The sequence below is a fragment of the Vespa crabro genome, chromosome 2 (genome assembly GCF_910589235.1).
Source record: "Vespa crabro chromosome 2, iyVesCrab1.2, whole genome shotgun sequence".
NCBI classification, from domain to species: Eukaryota; Metazoa; Arthropoda; class Insecta; order Hymenoptera; family Vespidae; genus Vespa; species Vespa crabro.
Window position 1 is genome coordinate 14,174,143 of NC_060956.1, and position 21,395 is coordinate 14,195,537.

The following is a 21,395-nucleotide window of genomic DNA, read 5'->3' on the forward strand; positions in this document are numbered from 1 at the left end:
ATAACTCATTATAGTCCAAGTTTGTTCTCCAAATACTATACATAATTGAAAAATTGATAATTTTAATAGGTTAAAATTAAGATATACAATATGTCAGATAAATACCTCTCTTGTATTTTATTTTGTCATTATCTTTTCTTTTTTTCTTTGTCTTCTTTTGTACAAAATTTTGTGAAAATAAGAAACGAGAGATTGCACGCGAAGGAGGCGATGTTTCGAAAGTGTTCCTATCTATCTGTGTTCGGTATAATACTCATTTAAAATTATTTTATATGTGTATATATATATATATATATATATATATATATATATATATATATACACATACACACACACACACACATATATTTGTCATACGAAACGCCAAGAATTCTTCTATAAATTTAAAAACAAGTACTCAACAGCGCGAACAATAATATACCAATAAATTTATATATATATATATAAATTTATTTATATATATATATAAATAATTAATGAGAGAAAACTACGCGTATTCAATTGGATAATCCGTTTGCACTACAAACGATCGATATTGCCACATAATGCAATATAACAAAGATTAGAGAAATCTCTAAGAAAGGAAACAATTTTTCATATTATACAAGAACTCGCAGGCTGTACAAGTATCATACAATGTAGAGCATATTTTTCAAGGTCTCCTTCGAAGATAAGCCACCCTTAATAAAAGCCTTACATTTTTATCGAGTGTATCGTTAGACTTCATATAAATTTCTAAACATCACGTGACTTATCTAAAAAAAAAAAAAAAAAAAAAAGAAAAAAGAAAAAAATTTCTTTCTAAGTAGCCTAAATAGCCATTGGAGTTCCTTGAGAAGGTGCATGTGACTTTTCAAATCTGCGATAAGTTCGTTAGAATGATAAACTTATCATTCGAAAATGAAGTGCTTTTTTTATCTCGATTTTAACTACAAGATCTTTAACTGCAGAAAAAAATCTTGGCAGTTGGCACTTGGCAGGAATGTAACCAAAAAGCAAGTATGTATTCCATTTCATTCTCGTTGCTCGTTCATCACATGTGCATCACCTTTGGTGTACTATCAAACAAATAATAAAGTACAATTACTAAAAATAGATAAAAAAAATATATATATATACATAAGTAGTCTAACGAATTTACCTTTTTCCCCATAGCCAATTTAAAAGAACGCTCGACTGACTCTGAACGTCTCGTGCTACAAGAAAGACCATAATTATTATTAAATGTAACGACAATACTTTTACGATATGATTCTCAAATGTTATGAAACTAAATTACTCAAGTACTTAGATTACTCGTAAAGACGAATCTAACGATTATACGTACAGAGCGTATAGTTCGCATTAACAAGTTTTGCAGCAGCTTCCGGTGGCAGCGTACTTAGGACATCTTTATGTGCTAGTAAAGACATTTGTTGCGTGTGCCTCAATTCTCTCTCGTCCCTTAACCGTACATCCTTTGTATGCCCAACCGTATGTAACTGCGACAGCCTAAAGGGAAAACTAGCTTATACCAAGGAACGTACATTATCTAAGTCATGTGTACCAAGGAGCTTTTTTTCGTAATAGGTAAAGGGGGTTTAATTAGAAAAATAGAGGGTTTTGATTACAAAAACGCAGCAAAAATTTTATTACCAAAAGATCGTCTTAAAAAATATTTCACAGATCAATTCAAAGATAATAAAAAGCATGTGTATGTATTTGAAACACAGACCTGCAATAAAATCGAGGCAAGGACATCTACATGTACATCTTGTTCTCAAAACACATTCTTCGAAGCTTGTGGAACATTATCTATCTTACAGGAATTATGGAAGAAATATCAGGGAAGACAGCAATAAGGTTTTCAAAATGATAAAGAAAATGCATGAGCACAACTTGAAAATCTTCTACGTGCTAAGTAAAATTCGAGTGATTCTAAATAAGATAGTTGACTGATTACTACAAAAAAATCTTTTCGTAGATATACCATATAAACAGGGTTAAAAAAGAAAGAATTTAACGTTAACGAAAAATGATACGTACTTCAGAGAAAGAGCTGCTTTATCTTCTTCTATCGGTGCGTCTATGGCTTCTTTGGCTATTTCAACGGGACCATCCGATTTCGATGGCGAAGGATGCTCGACGAGCGGTTCGTCCATCGTTTCCGAGGAAGCTGGAGCATCCTTTTTCGGGCTCGAATCGGACGAAGATATTTTTCGTAGTTCCTCGTTTATTCGGATAGCGTTTGATAATCGCAATTGCAAGGTATCACGTTCCTCGAGCAATTGCATCAATTCGTGCGTCAATTCCTCGCATCTAACGTCTCTTTGATGGAGCATATAAAGAGCGAGGTCAAGTTCGTTCGAATATTTCGAACCTTCTCTTTCTTCGAGGATATCAGATGTATTCGAAGTCGTCCTTTCTATTTCTTGACCTTCCTGAATCTTCTGTGCTTCGCCAACAGAAAAATCTTTTTTCAGAGCACGTTGGATTATTTCGTATTCCTTCATTTTACTTTCCAATCGATTGGTCAATTCTCTAATCTCAATTTCCTTTTCTTTGACATATTGTCTTAACTCGGCCAATTCTCTTTCGTCCTTTCCAGATATTTCAATGAGTTCCTCGATACGTATATTCTTTTCATTAACTTGGATGGTCAAATTTTGAATTTCTGCTTCCTTTGTAAAGGTAAATTCGGAAATGATTTTTTCTTTCTCTTTAAGATTCAAGTTTGCCTTTTGTAATTCTTCGTTCTTACGACGTAACGCCTCATCCCATTCCATCGACCTCGTCTCCAATTGTTTCTTAAGATTCTCTACATGCTGATCCCTAGATCGAAGCTTACTAAGTAATTCTTCGTTCTCCATCGATAACCTTTGTTTGATAGCATCAATTTCTAATTCCTTTTCTGCCAGCTTCTTTTCCAAGAGCTCTTCGCTTTCCAATCGAATCGCTTCCTTTTCCGAACCCAATCGTTCAATCATGTCTTTGGTTTCCTCCGAGACCATCTCAAGATTTTTCAAACGCGAGATCTCATTTTGCAATTCGTCTATACTCGATTTTAATTGCCAAATCTCTTGTTCTTTTGCGTATAATTCTGCTGTTAAGCTCTCACGTAACTCATAATCATCTGAGGAAGGATCTAAATTGGCTTGAGATAATTGGGAATCCTTCTCGGCTATGACGTATTTCAATTCGTTTATCTCTTGTTCCTTCGCATGCAACTCGTTCTGCAATCTGACGATCTCTTCCTGATCTTGAACTGATCTTTTATCTCTCTCTCTTGCAAGTAAAGTCGATTCCTCCTTTTCTTGTGCATCTATACGCTGAATCAAAATCTCCATTTGATTTTGTTTCTCTAATAAATTTTCTTTGGCCACTTGTAAATCGTTTTCCAATTGTGCTTTTTCGTTGTAAAGAAGATTTATACTATCTTGCATATCCTGAATTATTTTAGGATACGTATTCTCTTCTATAATATATTTCAAGTGTTCTATCTCTTGCTGTTTCTCTTCCAATTGGATCTTGATCTTCTCTATTGTACTACGAAGCATTTCTTCGTTATCATTTCCCATTCTAAATAATGGTAAACCATCTACCGTATTGGAACTTTGTTGATTTTGGGGAAAATCGATGGAGGAAAGCCTATCCAATTCCGTTTGTTTTTCGCTCAGTTTTTCTTCAACTATTTTCAACAATGATTCCTTTTCTTTCAGTGCTCCTTTTACCTCTTCCAGAGATATACGCATCTTTTCGAATTCTGAAGTTAAACGAATTATCTCTCCAGCACTATCGCGCAAATCTTTTTTTGTTTCATTGAAATTTTTCAAATCGATTCGAAGCTCATTCATTTCTGCATCCTTATTGTTCAATAACACTTTATATCTTTGTAATTCTTCTTCGAATTTACTCAAAACGGATTCCTTTTCCGATAAAGCTACTCGCAAATCTACGATTTCTTGCTCAACGAGAGAAAGATTCGCATTTTGTTCCTGCAATTTTTTCGAAACATTTTCGGATTCACGTAAACGATCTTCCAACTGTGCGATCGTCGACAGATATCTTTCTGTATCCAATGAATATTTTTGCGATTCATTTTCCCATTGTAATTGCCGTTGTTGAAATTCTTCTTTCACGTTCAACAATTCGGTCTTAACTGTTTCCAAGAGCGTAACTTTGTCTTGAAGATTTAATGACAAAGATTCTACAGTTTCCTCTTGAATAGATCTCTTCGATAATTCAGAGACATATTCGTCCGTAGTTATATGTAAAGAGTTTAATTTATCTCGAAGATCACGTATCTCTTTGTTTCTCTCTTCAATATCGATCGCATGCTTTTGCATGAGTTCTTGCGTTGCTTCGCTCACAAGAAAACTGACGGTTTCTACACTCTTCTGTTGAATCAATTCGCTCTCCTTAACGCTAAAGGCTCCTCGTAAATCATCTAATTCTTGTTTCTTTTCCTTTAATTCTTGAGCTAAACTTTGTATATTTTCTTGTAATTTTTCTTCGGCATCCTGACGACCTACGTATTGTTTTTGAAGTTCCTGCTTCAAATCGGCTACTTCTTGGACTCGAACGTTCAAAAGTTCTGTGACTTCTGTCAACGATTCTGATACAGCGAAGAGTTTCTCTTCGGTGATCTTAGCTTCATGTATCTTCTTTTCCATCTTGGATTTCTCTTCGAGGATATTATCCTCTCTCTTTTGCAACTCGTTTATTTTTGTTTCAGATTCTTTTAATTGTTGACTCATTTCTTTCATTCGTTCTTCCATTGGAATGATCTCGTTGGAAATTTCATTAAAACGTTCTTCAAATCGTTTCTTCGAAGCTTCATTTTCTTCTTCTAATTTTTTCAACTGGCCTTCCAATTCGTCCTTTCTTTCACGTATTTTACCCAATTCTTGACTATCCTTTTCACCAGCAATTAATTTCTCTTCGAGCGTCGATATTCTCGACTTTTGTTCTTCCAAATAATGTTGAAGTTGTTCGTTTTCCGTAGCAAGAGTTTCCATGTCGTCCTTTAGCATTTCTAATTCTTTCTTGTATTCATCACATAATTTTTGAACGTCTGACGTTCCATCCTCGATAACTCTTTTTGGTAACTGTTTAGCCGACCTTCCAGATTCCAATGATGAAAGCTCGATTTCAGATGTTACATTGCCTTCCGAAGATTTGGCTTCCAAGAACTTTATCTTGTTCGTAAGATCTTTATTTTCTAATCGAAGTACTTCGATATCCATATCTTGCCTTTCTTTCGTCTCCATGTATCTTTCATTAGCTGATACGATTACATCAATACGTTTTAACAAACTTTCCTTTTCAATGATCATGTTCTTATGTTCCTCGTTTAATTCTTTCAAGTTTTTCTCTAATTCGGTTATCTGTGATCTTAATTCTTCTTCGATAGCCGAATCTAATTCGCATAAACCAGTCATAGATTGTTGACTCTTCAACTGTTGTTGCAAATGTTCTATCTGCACTTTGTACTCTTTCAATTTTTTTACCATTTTACCACTTCTTATCTGTGAAGCTTTATTTTCTTGCATCAATTCCATTTTGTCTTCTTCTAAATCTATTATTTTCTTTTCCATTTCACTGATAATCATACGCAATTGTATTTCTATACTAGGAATTAACGAAATTTGGTTATAATTATGATCATCCGCTGTTTGTACGTCGTCAGCATTCCAACCCCAAGTGTCCTCGTCGGTATTGAATTTTTCGATAGAGTCATCGGCACTTAAATTTGTACTCTGTTCCATAATAGGTACCGACGTTTGTAGTTCTGTCAACTCGCTGCTTTCAGATGTTGCTTTTTGTAATTTATTCTCATCTTTTGGAGTTGTTTTCAAATCTTGTATAACACCTTTGGTCAACTCCTTCTCTTTGACTTCCTCCAGAATAATATTTTGTTGTTTTAATTCTTTCAAAGATTTGGTTAGATCATTCATTTGCAATTGCAATGTATCCCTTTCCTTCGTAATTTCTACTAAGCGACGTTGCAAATCAAGTATCGAATCGTTGTTCATAGATTCACGTGTTTCTTGTTCCAAATTACTAATCTGCAGTTTATACATTTCTATTACATTACTTTGTTCTTCACATTGGACAGATAACGATGTTAAAATATCTTTTGTAGTGTTTAATTCCACTTGTAAAGATTGAATCTCATTGTCCTTCGCTGTTCTTAATTCTTGAATTTGCATATTAAGATTTTCTTGTTGATTAAATTGCGACTGCATTCGCGAGTGAACGTTGTTCATTTCATCGTTTAATAATCCAATTTGTTTAATTTTATCCTCTATTACGCGTTGCAAATTGTCTATTTCTATTTGCATTGTCTGACAACGTTCCTGTGAAACTTTTAATTCTTCTTCGTATGCGTTACGATTTAGTAACATTTGTGCCTTGTCCTCGTTCATTTGCTTCTGCAAACTATAAATTTCTTTCTTAAGAGCTATACACTCCATATCTTTGTTATTTACGAGATCCTGTAATTTTGCTGTATCCTTTTGTTCGTCTACGTTATATTGAGGTCCAAAAATTTTGGAAGCATCAAATAATTGAGGTACAGTATACTTTTCCTCAGGTATGACATCGTCCGAATCGCTGCTCTTTGTCACAGTGATGTTAGTTGTTTCTTCGATCATTGTATGTTTTTGATTAAGTTTATCCAATTCTGATTGTAATTCTATTAATCTTTGATTATTCTCATTATTCTCTATCTTAAGATGCTCCAACTCATGTTCCAAAGATTCCTTTTGATTCTTTAATAATTTATACTTTTCTAAGAATTCTTCCTTATCAGATTTAAGTAGTGCTATCTCGGATTGTAATGTTTCTACGGAACGTTTCATTTCATTCTCTACAGTTTCTATTTTTTCTTGTAAATCTTGTAATTCCTTTTCACGTTCTTTATACTTTCTCAATAAGTCATCATATTTTTCATCTTGAATTATCGTTTGATCCGTAGCAAGAATTTTCTCTTGCAAAGTTGCATTTAAAGTTTCAAGAGTTTTACTTTTTTCTACAATTTCTTCGTTCTCTTTGACCATGTATTCTAATTTTGCTTTTATTTCCTCATTATTCGCTAATAACGTATTATATTGATATAAAAGATCATTATAAGGATCTTCCATCGTTCTATTCCTTATACCAGATTGATTCATCATATCATTAAATCTTAAAGATTCACGCATTTGAACAAAATTACCAATAGAATTAGCTAATTCGTTATCTAAATTTTCAATTTCAGCTTCTCGCTCTTGAAGTTTAGCCTCTAATGCTTGTACTATGGCTTGACATTGTTCACAATGGTCGCATTGTTGTACTGTTGGTCTCGTATCCTGTCTCAATTCATTTTCCGAAGTTTGAGTTACTACATCTACGGACGAAACAATTTTCTTTTGTAATTCTTCAATAAGCAATTGTCGATCTTCAGACTCTTTTTCTGCATTTTCCAATTTTTCACTGATCTGTATCTGTTTCGACATTAATAAACCATTCTCCGCTTGAAGATGTTTTATCAATCCAAGGTGTTCTACATACTCCGTTTCCATAACTTGCATACGTACGCTAAGCTCTCTTGCATTTTCTTTCGTTTCTTCAAGAATCAATTGTTGTTGATCATATTTCTGAAGAATTTCTTTCTTGTAAGATTCATATTCGTCGATAATACTTTGTTTAGCTAATTTTTCTGTTTCTATCTCAGTGGAATATTGAGTTATGCGTCCATGCAATTTGACAATTTCATCTTCCAATTCACTAATTTGATTAACGAGTAAAAACATCTTATCTTTCATAATAGCAACTTCATTTGTAAGTCTTTCGACATGCTCGAGAGAATCCGTTGCCTCGTTTTTAGCTTTACTTAACTTCTCCTCCAAATCAGCAATTTTATTATCTTTTTCTCGCATAGAACTCTCAACTTCCTGATTTTTCTTATTTTTCGCTTCTTTTTCATCCTTTTCGCTTGTCCATCTCTCTTCCAATTCCGCGATTCTTGCTTCGAACTCTTGACACATGGCAGTTTTTCTCTTCAAGGTTGCAACAATCTTCTTCATTTTTTCCAATTGTGCTTGCTTTTTGTTTTCAGAATCCGTAAGTTCCTGCTCTAAGTTTGCGACCTTAGTCTCTAAAGTAATTCTAGTTTCTTCTAAAAGATTTTGGCTAATAAGCTTTTCTTTCTCTAACAATTCAGTTTTTAAGCTTTCACATTCTTGAATTTTAGCATTTAATTCTTCGATAGTATCTTCGAATCTTCGATTATGCATTTCTATATCCTCCACATGTTTAACTTTCAAATGTTCCATCATCTTATAAGCATCTTTTAACTCAGACTGTAATTCGTCAATAAATTTAACATTGTTCTCGAAAGAACTTTTAAGATCCATAATACTATTCTCTGTATCAGTTTTAATTCTTTCCATTTCTATAATCCGTGCATCCAATTCTTCTTTAACCATCAAAACATTTTTAAGTTCGTCATGTTTCTCTGCCAATTGGTATTGTAAGTCTTGATTCTGTTCAGATACGCTTTCAAATTGAACCAATAATTCATGTTTTTCTTTCATACGTTCGTCAATTTTACTTTGCATGTTATTAACAAGTATTTCGTTGTCACGTAACTCTTCTAATAATTTATCATATTCTTTATGAGGTACCGACTCTTGTAATTTTTCATATAATTCAGAATTTTTCTTTTCTAAAGAATAGGCTTCATCTTCCTTCGACCTTAGAGCATCGTTCACTTTTTCTAATTCCTGTAATATTGAAGCAATTCGAAGATCTTTTTGTTGAATATCAATTTTATAACTATTGAGTTGATCTTGCAAATTATCTATGGCAATCATCTCATTCTGTATTTGTAAATATTTATTATGTAAGTCTTGATTTTTACTTTCTAAGGTTTCTTTCAAATTAACTATTTCATTCTCTTTCATAGATATACTTGTCCTTTCTTTTTCTAGGCTTGATTCAAGCGTCGCTATTGTAGTTTCTAATTCTTCTTTTAATATATTTGTTGCTATATCTTTCTGTTCTACCTTTTCAATTAATTGTTTATTTTCCTCCTGTAACATACTAAAGCCATTCTCGATAGATACTTTACTAACTTCCAATGCATTCATCTTTTCCTCCAAATTTGCATACTTGAATTTCCATTCTTCTATTGTTTCCGTCATCTCCTTCAATTCATTTTCTAAAGTTTCTTTTTCTTTTTTGGATGCTTCACGATTAAGTATTTGTTTCGTTTTTATTTCTAATTCTTCTTCCTTACTGGATAACTTCAATTTCATTTCTTCTATAAGATTCGTTTGTTCCGTTATTAATTCTTTACAATGTTTTATTTCTTTTTCTAATGATGCAATGATAACAGACTCGTCTTGCAGTGCTGCAGATACATTTATCTGTTGATTACTATCACGTTTTTCTACAGGTTCTTGTAATTCTGCGCCAATTTCTTTTTTTTCCTCTTTCCTCTTGCTGTATTCGTCGGAAAATTCAATCTTATTGCGTAGTTCTTCTTTTTCTTGAGTAGTTGTATTTAAATCATCCACTAAATGTTTGTTTAACTCTTCAAGTTGCTGCATTTTCGTAATAATTTCATGATTTTCTTCTAACAACTTATTCATTTTTAATTTTGTATCATTAGTTTCCATTTCATGCAATGCTACATTTTTTGTTTGTTCAACTAATTTTTCTTGTAAAATTGTTAATTCTTTCTCGAGATTATTTTTCTCCAGTAGTAAAGTATCCATTTGATATTCAATGCTACGCTCTGTTCTCTGTGTATCGTTGGATTTTTTCTCCTGAATTATACTTAAACGTTCCTCTAACTTAGTACATTGTATAGCTAGATCATTATTCTCGGCGGTGAGTGCTTTGATTCTCTCTTGAAGATTAGTATTTTCTTCTTCCTTATCTGATATCTGTAATTTTAACTTCATTAATTCAGTGGATAGATCATTATTCGCGTGTAATAAAGATTCATTCTGCATATCAAGCTCATTTTTACGAATTTGTAAGATATCATTTGATTCAATTATTTCAGAATGACTATTTTCAAGATGAAATAATTTTTCTTCAAGCTTTGTCATTTTTATCACGAGATCATTATTTTCTTGAGTAAGGAGTTCAATCTTTGCTGTATTTTCGTTATGTTCTGGAATACGTTCAAACGATTCCGTAGAACCAGTATCAGAAGATCCTTTCTCATCATTCCTGCTTAGTTTTACTATTAAGTCATTATTTTCCTGAGTTAACTGATCAATCTTTTTCAATAATTCATTTTTATCTACATCATTTATAGCCTCAAAGGATTCTGTAGAACCAGCATGTGAACTATTTCTTTCTTCCAATTTTGCTAATTTTAAAGTTAATTCATCATTTCTTTGTGTCAGATCTTCTATTTTTTTTAATAATTCATTTTTATCAACTTCATGTATAGTTTCAAATGACTCGGTTGATCCTGCATCAGAAGTACCTTTCTCCTCCAATTTTGTTAACTTACTTGATAACTCTGTATTCTCTTGCTGTAAAGTTTCTATTTTTTGAAGAAGTTCACTTACATTAGGTGACATTTCTAATTTATTTTGTGTTATTTTGTGCACACTCTCTAATTGTTCTTCTAAATCAACTACTTTCATTTCTGCAGTTACTCTATGATTTTCAGCATCTGCAATTTCTGCCTCTAACCCAGAAATTTTTTGTTTTACTGAATGTAGCTCTGAAATATGATAATTATATATGTATACACACGTATATAACATATATATATATATATATATATATATATATACATATAATATGTATATATACATATATAATACACACACACACACACACACACACACTTCTTTATATCTTTTACAGTATACTTAATAATACATTACCTTGGATAAGATCTAGTTTCTGATTTTCTAACATAGCTATGGCATCAATATTTTTTTGTATTTCATCAGTTTGCATGGATACCCTGCTTTCAAGCTCTGCTATACGTTCTTGCCAATCTCCTGCTGATGCTATACAGATTGTATAATATACCAATAATATACAAATAATTTCGTTTATTTATAATTATATAATTAATGAAGCATTAAGTAATAAGTGCAATAAATGTTTAGTGTGTTTATATAGAAATGAATTGTGAAAATATGCAAACAATTCTTATAGCAATATTTACCCTTCTTTAATTAACAATCAATAAAAATGGAAATATAATTAATATAAAATTCAATATACATCATTATTAAAATATATTGAAAATGTTATTGATTAATCATATTAACTTAATTGTTAGCATTTTATATATTTAATAATGCAAATTAATTTAATATGTATGTGTAGTAATTATAAAAAATAACTCATGAATAAGTAAATATAAGTCTCATAACCCTTCATGCAGATAAAATGACTAATAAAATTATTTTTTATTAATAGTAGAGAGAAAAAAATGATTATATTTTCTAAAGGATAAATAATCTATATCTACAAATCAGATAATAGCAAACTTTGACAAGTAAAGTAGGTACCATGTTACATAAAACCAACTAATATTTAATACAATTTATTTGTTCATTGATTAGTATTTTTCATGAATTTTTTCGTCATTATATATACAAACAAAACTAACTATAAGTCAAATAAGATTCCATCACCAAAAATCGTTAAAAGCTATATTGTTTCATTATCAATTTACAAGTAAATATTTGATTTTCAAGTATAGAAAAAATCTTTTTATAGCATGTACAATAATATTGATGTATATATATGCATGTATAAGTGTAGATACATGCATGTACATATATGCATGAAAATACATACACGCATACACGCAAATATATATATAATATTTCTATATTGACATTGCACTGTAAAGATTAACTTATTATAAAAATCATACGAAGAAATCTCACATTATGTCTCATAACTAGAAGGATGAGAAGAACAACGAAATAATTCCTGTCCTGGTTCCTACCTTTAAGCTCGTCAAAGTCTACCAGACTCAGCTGAAGGTTACCTTTCTCCTCCTCCAATAAAGCAACTTGATTTCCCAGCCTAACAAGCTCCGCATTTGTGTCAGACACCTAAATTATGTGTAAATATATTATTATTTATTTCTAAACATTTGTATGTAAAATAATATTTTATTATAGTACTAAATATTAAAAAATAATGATGAAAAATTATAATTACCATTTTAAAGTTTTCCAGTTGCTTTTGCAAGCCTTTAATTTTACTTTTGTGCTGGGCTTTCATTTTAACCATATTTCTATTTAATTCTTCTAATTCTTTTGTAAGTTTTTGAATTTTTTCATTTTCTTTTTGCAATGAAAGTTCAGATGGCAGTTGAGATGCAATATCATTCTTTTCTACTTCAAGATTGTGCACTAATTTTTCAAGCTCCATAATTCTACTAGAATAATCTTCATTCTTCACAGATAATTCTGCAAGCTGCTTTTGTAATTCGGTCTTAGATTCTTCTTCGAGCAAATCATTAGACCTTTTAAGTTCTTCTATCAAGTTTTCAAGTTCTGCTATCCTGTTGTCTTTTTCCATAATAGCTCCATTTCCGTGCATAGATTTAGAAGCAATAATTTTATTTTGCATGTCAGCAATACTCTTTTGAAGTTCGTACTTTTCATCTTGCAATTGACGATTATTTTCTTTCAATTTATTTAGGTTATACTGTAAATCTTCTACCGAAGGTGTTCTTACTATCCCTTTGTCAGATTCTAATTGAAATATCTTTTCATTAGCCTCTGCTAATTTAATTTCATAATCTTGCAATTGTTGAAGTAAGTTATCATTTTTCATTTTTAAGGAAGACTCAATGAGAATAAAATTTTCTTGCATAGATTTCATGGCACTTTTTGTATCTGTCAAAGTATCCAATGTTGAACGCAATAAATCAGAGTTTGCTATCTCAGTTAACTTTTGTTCAACCAGATCATTTTCATATCTAGAAAAAATGTAGAAAACTCTCAACATTTCATATCTTTAATCACAATACATCCCTGTTTAATGCTTACCTTTTAATTGTACTATCTAATTCTGATATTATACCATCCCTTTCATGAAGTTGCTGAAGAAGATTATCATTTTTTTGTTTCAATGATGATTCTAATAAAACAAAGTGTTCTTGCATGGTTCGCATTTCACCTTTCGTATCTTCAAGCGTATCTAATGTTGTTTTTCCCTTTTTAGAAAGATCAGCTGACATAAGTGTAATAGCTTTAGTTTTAGAATCTATAACCGAATCCTTTTCTTTCAAATTTTCTTGGAGATCCATGATAACTGCTTGTAACTCAGAAATCTTATTGTTGAGCTCCATTATTTTATTATCCTTCTCCTGAATGTAAGTAGACTCTGGCATTGGTATTACCATCTTAAATTAAAACATTAAAACTGTTTATTATATTGTTTTTTATGTAATATTGGATATAATGTATCAAATATATGACATACTTCAGATGTAACTATTACAGGTGTTATAGTTTGATCCTTTTGCAATTCCATCATCGCTAAATCTTTTTCATCCAATTGTTGTCTAATAGCTTCCACTTTTTCTTCTACAGCTCGCTTTGTTTCTGTTATTTCTTTATTACGTTGTTCAAATACTTTTCTATTCTCTACCAACATTCTTTGAAGCAAAGAAGATTTGGCTTTAGGTGTTGTTGCTTGACTAATATCTTTTATACTGGTATCAATTTCAGATAATTGTTCCAAATCTTTAGACGTCGAAGCACCCTCTTTACTGCGTTTTGACAGCTTAGTTCTAGATTTAATTTTTGATAGTCTACTAGCATATTCCTAAAATTATATATACAAATCACAATGCATAAAAAATCAATAAAATAAATAATTAACTATTAAAATCAATAAAATAAATAATTAATATAATGAAATAAAAGATTATAACAGAATAAAATTAATAAGTAAAAATATGTTAAATGTCACCTGTACTTCTTCTTCTTTCTTTTTCAAACTTTGCTTATTCTTCAACATAATTTCTTTAAGAGATTCCAACTGATTTTTATTTTGCTTGCAGGTCTTCTTTGCTTCTAACATTTCAGGTGGACCTTCTTCCATGGTCCCTGGTGGTTCTTCAAATTCTCCCCACATTATGAACTGTACAAATAAAAGTACCATAAAACACTTCATTGTCTTTTATATTAAACTAATTCTATGATTGATTTAGTTTGCGATAACTTGTAGAATATGTGGCAGTGAAAGTTCTACTAAAATGTTCAGATATTCAAGCTCCACCCAATGTTCTCATTTTCATGAACTAATTGGATAGTAGCTCTGCTGAGGTGAACTAATTATATTAACCTACACATAGACTGTAAACATTTCTATAAACTAGGTTTTAACATATCCAATGATAGAATCAATATAGTATAAAAAGATATAAACAACGTCTGCAGGATAATAAAAAAAAAAAATAATTACAAAATAATTAGATATATTATTTATTAATAATCATACTTTTTGAAGAATTCAATATATTATCCTTTTTTTACTTTTACATATTCCAATATATCACATAGAAATATATGTAATTTCTTCAAAATAAACCTAATAATTAACTTGACAATAATATTAATACATTTCGGAAATTATAAACATGCGCTCTAATCTTCAAATCCAAATTACAAGATATATTTTATATTTTTTACTGGTACACCAGAAATGTAAAAGGATAAAAATTAACCTACGATATATCTTCTGGTTTCGATTACGAACCAATCATTTTCAAATAGATAAGAAAATAGTTGTCATGCATTTAAACATTGAAAGAGGTAAGAAATATTTGTGTACACGTAGCAAAATGACGTAACATACGCGTTGCAGAAGATGGAAAAGATTATAATAAGAAAGGTTAAGGGACTTACGAATTTGTCGAGAATATTGAACTAAACAAGAAATTGTTTAACGGATGAAAAAAAGCATATTTTTTGTTTTAACAAACAATTTATCTATAAAATATATTTACCTTTTATTTTAGTTCTATAAGATGTCAAGATGGAAATGCGTCACTCTGTCTGCACATATTTTCTGCCTTTTTTCGCACGACTAGTACTTTTCTTCTACAAAAAACAAATGCACAATACATATACACAATACTCACACAGACTTGTCTTTTTATTACTTATACAGTTCGTTCTTTGTTCGATACGATATTTGAAAATTTATTAAAAATCTTTCGAACTTTCCTTTCCGTCGCAAGAAGTTGGACAAAAATTAACACCCGTTGGTTAAGATTGGAACCATAGCGCTATTAGGTGGATTTAATGCGTACTAACGCAATAAAATCGAAACATTGAAATCGAAACATTGAAATCACGCATTGAAACCATTCATTTTATTTACTATTATTTTTTGTTTTAACTCACGAACATTTACTATACTTTCCTTTCATAGCTTTCCTAGTTTTATAAACAGCATAATGATAGAAAAAAAAATTGTTAAAATTGAAAAAACATTTCAAAGAACGCGATTAATCATTATAGTAAAATTTTTCATATCTCATCAATACAATATAATTTCCTACGAACATATCATCAATAATTCTAAACAATCTGTTATAATATAATATAAGCTAAATATACTAAAGAAAGAAACTAAATATCGAACAGAATAGCATTATTTCTCTTCTCAATTAAGAATAAACAATATTTCCCAATTCTTAAAAAAACGCGGTTCTTAAAAAAACAAAAGCCAATGCAGATTTGTCGATCGATTATCGCGCGCTTTTTCACAAAAACAAAATTGAAAATCAATGATTATTTAAACAAAAGAAACATGAAAGAATAATATATAATAATGTTTCCAAAAAGATTCAAGAAAAATAGATCGATAATAATAAGTCGTTATGAGTAATATCTCAATTCGTCTGTTAAAAATCAAAAAAGAAAAAAGAAAACGAAAGTTAGAAGAGAAAGGAAAGCACTAACGCGGTTCTTCTTATGTACCTTTAATCGCAGGCGCACTAGAATCGAGGGTGTGAGGAAGGGATGGGAGGGGAAAGGAAAGGTTGGGAGGGGAGAGGAAGGGAGAATCGCTTTCTGGTGCTACGGCGCATTCGACGGTGACAACCAAGTCTGTGTTCACGAAATATCGACTAACACACGGTACCTGAATAAGGAGCAGTTTGACAAATGCAATCTTCTTGCTTCTTCGTCGCGTCTATACGTGAATAGTTGGAGTAAACGTTTTATCGTGGACGTCGTCAATCGTGATGGACGTCCAAAGACAATGCAAAGGTAAGGCGTACTCTTCTATCTCTCTCTCTTGCTCTATGTGTATATATATATATATATATATACACCTCTATATTTCTTTCTCTTTTTTTACTTTTTGCTGTCGTGTTTCTGCTCGCATTTATTCTAAAACCATCGGATTCATAAGTTTTTCTTTTCTCAAAGACTTTTTTCTTTTGATCGATAAAAGGGATATATTTTTTCCAAACATTTTTCTCTTTCTGACATTTCGTTTTCTTGACATTTATTTTATAGTCTAGAGCTAGAGCGCCACGGAGTTGAGTAGGTTGTGCATGTTATGTATATGTAATAGCAAGAAGAGAATGCGCGGTTGTGAGGTCAGAAAAGGATAGGTCGCAGATAAATAAACGAGCTCGCAAATCGATCGATTAATTATTCACGCATTCGAATCGCATTTTTTTTCTTTTTTTTTTGCCTTTCCTCATTATTTTCTAACCTTTACGAAGATCTTCCTAGACTTTAATCTTTTGCATTAGTTTTATCTTACATTCTTATGTAAGATGTAAAAACAAATATTTGTTGATCTATGGCTTTGTTAATGCAATAAATAATAATAATAATTCGATAAATATTACTCATTAAACATTATAAATCATTTGGTATATACAAAAGCAACACATTTATGTTTTGGTATTAAACTTATCAATGCCATGTGACAAAGATCTGTATCTATATCACTAACTGCAATATACAATCAAGAAATTGGATCTTGATAATCGCGAAGCAATATCAACGCACAATAATAATGAGACTGATGATATGAGACAAGTAACAAATATAACATTACATTTTTATCAATTTCTTTTGTTTATTCTTATCAAAATAAAAATTATATTGTAAATCGAACAAAATTTCAGATTATTTAAAACTATGAGGTGATAGTAAAAAAATAATATTACATGTATTCGTGTCGCGAAATGTTTTATATAATACGTTTTATCAGTAGATGGGATAGTTCTTACGTACGAATAGCTTGTATAAAGACCACCGATGCGTAGTAACGGGATTTTCACCGGGAAACTTTCATATTTATATAAATATAAAATAATCATTCACAAATAAAAACTTTAAACATTTTTTTTTTTAATTTTATTCCGACAGCACTTGATTGATGTTTAACTTTTTATAATTAAAATAAATTTCCTTAATAATTAGTTTAATTAATTGTATCACTAAATGATACAATTTTAACAGCCAATTTTCTTTACTTATTGTAGAATTAATTGCATTAGGCAAATGAGTGGTTAAAATGTGTATGTATATAAATATATTATAAATTTCAATATCTCTGAAAATTATGATAAAAAACATTGCATATATTTATTACAAATCATTGCTTGGTCGCAATGAAGAACATTATATATAAAATTCTTGCATAAGATACTGATTTAATGATTATATTATCTATTTAAATTTAATGGAAAAAAAATAAAAGAAAAAAGTGAAAGTAAATTTAAGTTTTGCTTTTTCGAAAAGTATACGGTGTTGATTAAGCGAATTCATATCCGTTATTATTATTAAAAGCTGAACGGTATAGATAAATTTCCAAATATTTAAAAAAAATGTGCAATAAATTAATAAATGATGTGATAAATCGAATTTGAAAACATTTTATGAAATGTGTTTTTTCACGAATAAATAAACATTAAATGAAATTTAAATTTGTTGTTATCAGAGATAAAAAATATCTTTTATAAACATTATGTGATACTGATGGTGAAGCGAAAAATATAAATGCGAAATGATGGAAGATAAACGAGAACATATTTCTCTCTTTCTCTCTCTCTATTTATTTATTTCTTAATTTCATTAAATCTATTTAAAAGAATTATACACATTATATAATAAAAATTGTTCATATTATATAATATATAAAAGAAGTGTATACTGTTTATGAAGAATTCTTATTGTTTTCCTTATTATTATGTAAAATCTAAATAAAAATATAATACGATAATTCATGCATATATATGTACGTGTATAGATACATATATATATTCTTTTTTTGTAACTTCATCATAAAAATAAATTGTCGTTCTATCCAATCATGAATCATATTTGACGACTACTATTATAAGAGATTAAGGAAATTGCCACTTGGATTTAAGCATATAAATTTCCGCGCTAATCGATGTACCATTTTAATATCGATTGTATAAGCTTATCTGATTATGTCAGTTTTATCGATTTATTTTGCATTAATTAAATTTAAAAAAATGCATCGAAAAAATTTCTTATAAAGAAAATAAAATAACAGTAAAGTAATATAAATATAATTTAAATGTCATATAAGAGTTATTTCTGTTGACATTGTAAAAGTATATAAATATGTATTTCCTTAATAATTCTCGATTTGTTTATGAAAGAAGAACCCCTTTTTCAAAATTCATGTTTATTAATGGTAATAATGAATTACTCGTAAATTTTGTAGTTACTAATCCAAGCGGAGATGCCGGCAAAAATCAAACTCCGCCTACGTTGCTTTCGAGCTTGAGAAGCGTTCTTTTTGTCATCGGAACAGTCGTTATTGGATTTGCTGCCGTTTGCAATTCTTTGACATGGTAAACGATACTTCGTTTAACAAGAAGCTATATGTTAAATGTCATATTTTATATTTTTAAACCTTTTTTATAGGCATTTGCAAAGATTTTGGGGTGCTTCCGGTGACTTTTGGCAGGCTCAATGGGACAAGATTTTGAACAAGTTAGGAGATGATCCTGTAACCTTATGGGTTTATGGTATAAAAAATAAAAAAAAAAGGAATAATAATAATAATAATAATAATAATAATAATAATAATCATGACAATGATGTATAACTTAATGTATATGGATAAATTTTTTATTTAGGCTCGATGGGATTGACGTTCATAGTTTATTGGGTTTTCGGCGGCATTTATACGATACTTGACATTACAAATCGTCCGGCAGCCCTACGAAGATACAAAATCCAGCCAGGCACAAACGAGCCAGTCGACACGAGAGAACTCTGCAAAGTAATCGCTCAAGTATTGTTCAATCAAATAATCGTTGGACTGCCTATAGCATACTGCAGTTATCATTTTATGGAATGGCGAGGTTATCCCTCGGTAAGAGAATTGCCAACTTTTCATTGGGTTCTCGTTGAGATCGCCATTCATATATTGTGTGAGGAAATCGGATTTTACTATTCTCATAGGTACGTCATATAAATCTGATACGACAAAAAAAGATATTTTTCACATATTTTGTGATTGTAGATTTCTGCACAGCCGTTACTTATACAAGTACATACATAAGCAGCATCACGAATGGACCGCACCAGTAGCGGTAACAGCGTTGTATTGTCATCCTTTAGAACACATCGGCTCCAATTTGATTCCACCGTTTCTTGGTGTTTTCATCGTTGGTTCTCACGTAGCCACTGCATGGTTGTGGTTCTCTCTTGCGATTCTTTCAACATTGAATGCCCATTCTGGTTACCATTTACCATTTTTCCCATCTCCAGAAGCACACGACTTTCATCACTTAAAGTAAATTATCTTTTCTATGTTTTCTAAATATCCTAACTTTTAACATAATGTCATGCTAATAATAATAATAAAAAAACATGTTTACTGTTTCAGATTTAATCAGTGCTTCGGAGTATTAGGCGTTTTAGATCGTCTTCATGGAACGGACACTCAATTCCGTAATTCGAGAGCTTATCAACGTCACGTGATGATGCTTAGTTTGGTACCTCCGAGAGAGGCATTTCCTGATGAAGCAAAATATAAATCCAAATAAGAGGATTATATATTCGATTATACAAAGGTGTCGGGATTAATCTTGAGACAAAACTTCCTGGTTCAGATAAGTATCGTCAAATAAAGTAACGACGATTACTTCAATTTGCATTTGACGTGAACATTTCTTCAATTAATCTAAAGAAGTTTCAAAACTCTACAATGGGTAAGAACCGATTCGTGAATTTGTTCAATCGTGCACAACCTTGGTCAGCGTGATCAATGAGGCCTAATCTCGCTGAACTTATCTATATAATTCGACGCATTCACGAATCAACAAAACAGAATTTTTAAGACAATTTTTTTTTCTACTATATGATAGTTATATAGCATTTATTTTTAGAGAAAGAGGAGAAAGAGAGAACGAGAACGAGAGAGATGGAGAGATTTCTTTCGGCTGTAATCATGTGCACAACTTATACTATTTTTTTACTTTTTCTTTTTACGGAAAAATATATTTGAATGAAATGTGTGATATAAATCATTTTTTCTAAGATAAGAAAGAAATTCCTCTTGAACATAATTGGACGGATTTTTAATTATTAGTGTATACATTTATTATGATGATAATGTAAATTTTTTTTTAAATTATTAACGCAAAAACGAGCTAACACGATCATCGAGAGCAAGAACAACATTCTCTAAAATTGTCGGATCGATGGATTTTGAATTTGTCGTTCCAACTAAGCTGTTAATATTAAATTTGACTTTATGAACAATACTATTTTTATATTTTAACGTAGTTTATATAATCAATGACTTAACGATATCAATGTACTCCATGTTAAGTTTATAGTAATTCTTTGTAGCAATTTATTTAGATGGTTATAGCTTGTGCATAACTATTAAATGCTATATTAGCTTTATACATCTGAAATACACATTCAAACAAACTGAAAATAGCTTATATAAACGTATTAGAAAAAAGAAATCTTTCGTGTACAAAATGTCATTTTCAAAACTATAAATGTGGATGGATCGAACTGAACGATATCCATATTAAACGAATTGAAGTTTTTATTTCTATTTTTATTTTTATTTCATTTTTTCTATTTCTAAAATAATTCTGTTCCAAATAATACGATTTATGAGATTCAATATACTGCATTCTCGGTAAACATCGTGACTGTTGATGTATGATATTATGTTTTGTGATAACAAATAGTATAGAATATACAAAATATTCTAAGAGCACTATTCTTTGCTAATTAACACAAAAGATGATATTAACATCTTTTTCACAATAGTTGTCTGTTAATGGATGTATAATTTGCGATATACATGTAACGAAATATCACTGGATTTATGTATCTACACAAAGAAAGCTTAATAATAAAATCTTAAAAATTTCGTCTATAAAA

General features: G+C 30.4%; 2 protein-coding genes across 4 annotated transcripts; one reads left to right on the top strand and one right to left on the bottom strand.

Annotated features, from left to right (window-relative positions):
- Positions 1-93: 93 nt before the first annotated feature.
- On the bottom strand, positions 94-15,241 carry LOC124432889 (protein lava lamp-like). Of its 3 annotated transcripts, none has more exons than XM_046982187.1 (11): positions 14,984-15,241; positions 13,945-14,115; positions 13,453-13,797; positions 13,017-13,372; positions 12,181-12,946; positions 12,005-12,071; positions 10,878-11,006; positions 2,026-10,711; positions 1,328-1,491; positions 1,142-1,196; positions 94-1,058 (listed from the first exon to the last, which is right to left on the bottom strand). In XM_046982187.1, the coding sequence occupies exons 2-11, from the start codon at positions 14,107-14,109 to the stop codon at positions 1,034-1,036; spliced, it is 10,758 nt and encodes a 3,585-aa protein (XP_046838143.1). In that variant the 5' UTR covers positions 14,110-14,115; positions 14,984-15,241; the 3' UTR covers positions 94-1,033. The 3 variants fall into 3 exon arrangements, with proteins under 3 accessions (XP_046838143.1, XP_046838142.1, XP_046838140.1); XM_046982186.1 differs by having other exon boundaries at positions 11,963-12,071; XM_046982184.1 differs by lacking the exon at positions 14,984-15,241 and having other exon boundaries at positions 11,963-12,071; positions 13,945-14,163.
- A 796-nt stretch (positions 15,242-16,037) lies between these two features.
- Positions 16,038-21,054, top strand: LOC124432959 (fatty acid hydroxylase domain-containing protein 2). Its single transcript, XM_046982356.1, has 6 exons — positions 16,038-16,253; positions 18,703-18,832; positions 18,906-19,009; positions 19,121-19,448; positions 19,510-19,782; positions 19,876-21,054. Exons 1-6 carry the CDS (start codon positions 16,229-16,231, stop codon positions 20,033-20,035), a joined length of 1,020 nt encoding a protein of 339 aa, XP_046838312.1. The 5' UTR covers positions 16,038-16,228; the 3' UTR covers positions 20,036-21,054.
- Positions 21,055-21,395: the final 341 nt, after the last annotated feature.

Coding starts and splice junctions, on each gene's coding strand:
- LOC124432889 (XM_046982184.1), bottom strand. CDS start 14,148: ATGAAGTGTTTTATGGTACTTTTATTTGTACAGTTCATAATGTGGGGA. Junction 13,798..13,944: donor AGAAAGAAGAAGAAGTACAG/GTGACATTTAAC, acceptor ATATAATTTTAG/GAATATGCTAGTAGACTATC. Junction 13,373..13,452: donor CTGTAATAGTTACATCTGAA/GTATGTCATATA, acceptor TTTTAATTTAAG/ATGGTAATACCAATGCCAGA.
- LOC124432959 (XM_046982356.1), top strand. CDS start 16,229: ATGGACGTCCAAAGACAATGCAAAG. Junction 18,833..18,905: donor GTTTGCAATTCTTTGACATG/GTAAACGATACT, acceptor CCTTTTTTATAG/GCATTTGCAAAGATTTTGGG. Junction 19,449..19,509: donor GGATTTTACTATTCTCATAG/GTACGTCATATA, acceptor TTGTGATTGTAG/ATTTCTGCACAGCCGTTACT.